This window comes from Coregonus lavaretus, assembly GCF_964263955.1.
Source record: "Coregonus lavaretus genome assembly, chromosome: 12".
Taxonomy (NCBI): Eukaryota; Metazoa; Chordata; class Actinopteri; order Salmoniformes; family Salmonidae; genus Coregonus; species Coregonus lavaretus.
In genome coordinates this window covers 5,284,253-5,289,886 of record NC_139999.1, presented here as the reverse complement: position 1 = coordinate 5,289,886, position 5,634 = coordinate 5,284,253, and the positions used below count along the sequence as shown (strand labels likewise).

Sequence of the window (5,634 nt, the reverse complement as noted above, 5' to 3'; positions counted from 1 at the left end):
TGTGTGTCTTTAGATCAGGCTGTAAAGATATAGGGGGGTTGTGGAGGAGACCTCTGCACACTTGGTGGTGAGAAGTATACATTAAAAGCAGACTCCCCGTAGACGTATTTTGAATTCCAAATGGACTCCTAGGTCCCCATAGTTCCTAACCCCTACTCCCTAGCTTTAGGTTAACCCCTAACCCCTACTCCCTAGCTTTAGGTTAACCCCTAACCCCTACTCCCTAGCTTTAGGTTAACCCCTAACCCCATAGGCAGTCCTGTGAATCATTGAATAGCAGACGTGTAAGCAATATGGTGGAAATTCCAGAAGGTGATGCAAGGTGGAGCAATTAACAGACGTATTTTGAATTCCGAATTGACTGTGTGTTGCTGCTGCCGATTCTGCTCTGACTTGAGGTTCAATTACACTCTTTGGCCCTGCGGTTCTACGCGGTTCTATAGCTGAGAGATCCATTACATCAACAGGGCTGTGAAGTCGCAGGCAGGTAGCTCAGGATTCACTTCAAAATTGGACGTCCATCCATGTCCCGAGGATGTCGGGAGATACCTTCAAAACCGGCCACTAGGGGGCAATGGTGAGCGCTATTACCATCAAGAAGGCCTGGGTGTTGGGGACAGGGATGGCGGAAGGGCGGAAGCCGCGAGCTCCGGTTCTGAGGGTCACCTGTTCAATCTCAGTGATAGACACTTTTTTTTTTTACTCGAAAAAATCGATGGGTGCACTGAACTACTCTCTCACACACACACACACACACACACACACACACACACACACACACACACAGGTAATAGAGACCTCTGCTTCTCTCATTCTGTGACTGTAGAGAGAAACTAAGGTACTGTAAACCTACCTAGCAGGAAGTAGATATGTACAGATGTTATTGTGTATTGTTAGAGTGTAACTCACCTAGACATTTCTCCAGTATCTGGACAGTCTCTCCTATCTCCAGAGCCAGACCGTGGGTCACCGTCCCTCGGAATGTACAGATCACTGTGGGAAAGGAGAGAGAGAGAGAGAGAGAGAGAGAGAGAGAGAGAGAGAGAGAGAGGAAGGAAGAGTTCTGAGTAAGCAGACAAACACATGTACAATCTTAGAAAAAAATGTTCCAAAAGGGTTCTTCCGCTGTAGCCATAGGAGAACCATTTTTGGTTCCAGGTAGAACCCTTTCCACAGAGGGTTCTACCTGGAACCAAAAAGGGTTATTCAAAGGGTTCTTCTATGGTGACAGCCGAAGATCCCTTTTAGGTTCTAGATAGCACCTTTTTTTCTAAGTGTACCAACCAAAGGAAGAGTTGCACACTATATTTCAATTCTGCACTACTTTAGTTGCCCAAACAGAAAAAAAAACTCTTGACCCTATCTTCACAGTAAGTGTAAAGGTTTGATAGCTCTGTGTGGTAGGGCATGTGAGTGTGACACTGGCAGTCTGCTAACCTGTCATACAGTACCCCATAGGACAAAACAACACTTTACTGTCACAGTCACAAACAGGTTGTCACATTCTCTTTCTCTCTCTCCCCCTATCTCCCTGTCTATTTCTCTCTGCTCTCCTACATGTGTGATGTAAAATGGTGAAAGGCCTTAAAATAAAATATTTCAGGGGCATCAAAACATCTGCTGCAAGACTGCAATACAATACAACCTGCAGTTCTAAGATCCCAGTATGGATATATGGAGAGAGGGTTTATTCTGTGTCCCATGCCATGAAGTGAGCAGCAACGTGTCTTTCTGTGAGGCATTTATTCATGTTCAATTTGGCATACTTAGTGGATGTTAGAGCGTACCTTGTTGAGTTAGCCCTGCTTTTATAGACAATAGAAACTAAAGCAAGGTTTGGGATTCAGCCCTGGAGCCCGACACTGCTCTCCTTCATCTGTCAATTTTCAAAGTAAAACATAAATAATCTGCACTCAGAACAAATCATTTACGAACACTAAAATGTGAGAACTAAAATGAACACTAAAATGTGATATACCCTCTCAGGAATAGTAATGTTGATTAAGTTAAAGGAACACTAGGTCTGTGGCCCTGTGCTTCTCACCACCGTATAGTACAGCAACTGAATATGCTAATAACACTGAACACATAATAACACATGTATTTATGTATCTCTCTCTCTCTCTACTCTTTCTCTAGTTTATCTCTGCTCTCGTTCTCTCTCTTTCTCCATGTCTACTTTCTCTCTCTCTCTTTCTCCCGCTAGTCTCTCTCTTCTCTCTCTCTCTCTCTCTCTCTCTCTCTTTCTCTCTCATAGTAACACATTTATTGTGTTTATAAGGCAGAGACCCAGCCTGCGTCACTCTCTCTCTCTCTCTCTCTCTCTCTCTCTCTCTCTCTCTCTCTCTGTCTCTGTCATTCTCTCTCTGTCTCTGTCTCTGTCTCTCTGTCTCTCTCTGTCTCTCTCTCTCTCTCTCTCTGTCCTTCTCTCTCTCTCTCTCTCTCTGTCTCTGTCTCTGTCTCTGTCTCTGTCTCTGTCTCTGTCTCTGTCTCTCTCTGTCTCTCTCGCTCTCTCTCTCTGTCCTTCTCTCTCTCATAAACCAGGTTTCCATCCAACCTTTTTAATGTGAGTAAAGTACATGTCAGAAACGAAATGTCATGACAGGCCTGATGGAAACAGAAAATGTTTCTTAAACTTTTCCAAATGTCGACAAAACAAAATACGCTAGACAAGGTGGGATTTTTTTTTGTGTCGGTAAAATTAATAATGCGAGAAATGCCTGTGAAACGCTTTTATGCGCAAATATTTATACAGTAACCATCATATCAAAGTAAACTTGGAGTCACGCGATGCCATGTTGTGTTGTCCTCCCACTAAGACTCAGGAAACCATGCAGTTTATTAGCCTACGGATGAAATAAGTTATGATGAACTTCACAGGGTGGTGAAAGTGCACGGGGATGAGCTTAATGCTCCTTTCCAATAAATATCCAGGGTTTTATTCTGTTGACATGATAATAGATGATTGGTTGCCATTCCATAATAATAATCATATTTCCATAAAAATTTGCATATTGTTTTTATGCTGATTTTAGAATATTTGCATGAAAATCTGTCGCCAACTGGATGGAAACCTAGCTACAGCAACACATGTATAACATGTAAATAAAGGCAGAGACCTGGCCCCGCGTTTCTCGCTCTCTCTGCTTCAATGGCTGCCTCTCTGTCTTTCATAAAGCTTCAAGGTAAACCCAGTAGTGGAAAGTGGGCCAGCCGTCTCCTCTAACGATGATTCTGGTATATTATAGGATTAGTAGACTGATACAGACACAGTAACAAACAGCAGGAATGGATGGAATCCGTTAGAATATAGAACAGCTGCCAAGCTTTGTTAATGTCATGTGAATCTATTTGTGTAACTGTAACGTGTTTATATTAGTTATGATGTATTATGTTATGTTATGTTTTATTAAGTACTTTTTTTTTTTTTTTTTTTTAGTTCGCTAAATGGACTATCCTGCTAATATAAAAGATACCTAGTGTGCTTTCAGAAAGTATTAACACCCCATTACTTTTTCCACATTTTGATGTGTTACAGCCTGAATTTAAAATTGATTATATGTATATTATTTGTCACTGGCCTACACACAACACACCATAACGTAAAAGTGGAATCATTCCCACAGGGGGCCAGTATGAAAAATAATGTATGCACGCTCTGGATAAGAGCGTCTGCTAAATGACTAAAATGTAAATGTAATGTTTTGTTACAAATTAATTACAAATGGAAAGCTGAAATGTCTTCAGTCAATAAGTATTCAACCCCTTTGTTATGGCAAGCCTAAATAAGTTCAGGAGTACAGATTTGCTTAACAAGTCACATAATAAGTTGCATGGACTCACTCTGTGTGCAATAATAGTGTTCAACATGCTTTTTTGAATGACTACCTCATCTCTGTACCCCACACATACAATTATCTGTAAGGTCCCTCAGTCGAGCAGTGAATTTCAAACACAGACTCAACCACAAAGATGAGGGAGGTATTCCAATGCCTCGCAAAGTAGGGCAACTATTAGTAGATGGGTAAAAATGTAAAAAGCAGACATTGACTATCCTTTTGAGCATGGTGAAGTTATTAATTACACTTTCGATGGTGTATCAATACACCTAGTCACTACAAAGATACAGGCGCCCTTCCTAACTCAGTTGCCGGAGAGGAAGGAAACTGCTCAGGGATTTCACCATGACATCAATGGTGACTTTAAAATAGGAGAAAACTGAAGATGGATCAACAACATTGTAGCTATTTCACAATACTAACCTAATTGACAGAGTGAAAAGAAGGAAGTCTGTAGAGAATAAAATATTCCAAAACATACATCCTGTTTGCAACAAGGAACTAAAGTAACACTGCAAAACATGTAGAAAAGCAATTAACTTTTTGTCCTGAACACAAAGTGTTATGTTTGGCCCAAATCCAATACAACACATTACTGAGTCCCACTCTCCATATTTTCAAGCATAGTGGTGGCTGCATCATGTTATGGGTATGCTTGTAATCGTTAAGGAGTGGGGAGTTTTTCAGAAGGGAGCTAAGCACAGGCAAAATCCTAGGGGAAAACCTGGTTCAGTCTGCTTTCCACCAGACACTTAATTCAAAATCAAATCAAATCAAATTGTATTTGTCATATGCGCCGAATACAACATTCAAAATCAAATCAAATCAAATTGTATTTGTCATATGCGCCGCATACAACAGGTGGGGGGACAATGCAAATAGAAAAAAAAATAAAAAAAAGAGCAGAAGTAAAATAAAGTGACAGTAGGGAGGCTATATACAGGGGGTACCGGTGCAGAGTCAATGTGCGGGGGCACCGGCTAGTTGAGGTATTTGAAGTAATATGTACATGTGGGTAGAGTTAAAGTGACTATGCATAAATAATTAACAGAGTAGCAGCAGCGTAAAAGGGTGGGGTGGGGGGGCAGTGCAAATAGTCCGGGTAGCCATGATTAGCTGTTCAGGAGTCTTATGGCTTGGGGGTAGAAGCTGTTAAGAAGCCTTTTGGACCTAGACTTGGCGCTCCGGTACCGCTTTCCGTGCGGTAGCAGAGAGAACAATCTATGACTAGGGTGGCTGGAGTCTTTGACAATTTTTAGGGCCTTCCTCTGACACCGCCTGGTATAGAGGTCCTGGATGGAAGGAAGCTTGGCCCCAGTGATGTAATGGGCCGTACACACTACCCTCTGTAGTGCCTCGCGGTTGGAGGCAGAGCAGTTGCAATACCAGGCAGTGATGCAACCAGTCAGGATGCTCTCAGTGGTGCAGCTGTATAACTTTTTGAGGATCTGAGGACCAATGCCAAATCTTTTCAGTCTCCTGAGGGGGAATAGGCTTTGTCATGCCCTCTTCACGACTGTCTTGGTGTGTTTGGACCGTGATAGTTTGTTGGTGATGTGGACACTTAGGAACTTGAAGCTCTCAACCAGCTCCAACACAGCACGGTTGATGATAATGGGGGCGTGCTCAGTCCTCTTTTTTTTCCTGTAGTCCACAATCATCTCCTTTGTCTTGGTCACATTGAGGGAGAGGTTGTTATCCTGGCACCACACGGCCAGGTCTCTGATCTCCTCCCTATAGGCTGTCTCATCGTTGTCGGTGATCAGGCCTACCACTGTTGTGTCGTCGGAAAATT

At 42.4% G+C, this 5,634-nt stretch overlaps 1 protein-coding gene across 1 annotated transcript in view; it reads left to right on the top strand.

Moving 5' to 3' along the window:
- Positions 1 to 574: 574 nt before the first annotated feature.
- Positions 575 to 5,634, top strand: part of LOC311138296 (dedicator of cytokinesis protein 3-like) — a gene marked incomplete at both ends in the record, with an annotated part of 83,865 nt that continues 78,805 nt past the window's right edge. Inside the window, one exon of the mRNA XM_084172975.1 lies at positions 575 to 661. Within this exon, the coding sequence (XP_084029101.1) occupies positions 575 to 661 (87 nt within the window). The remainder of the gene's footprint in view (positions 662 to 5,634) is intronic.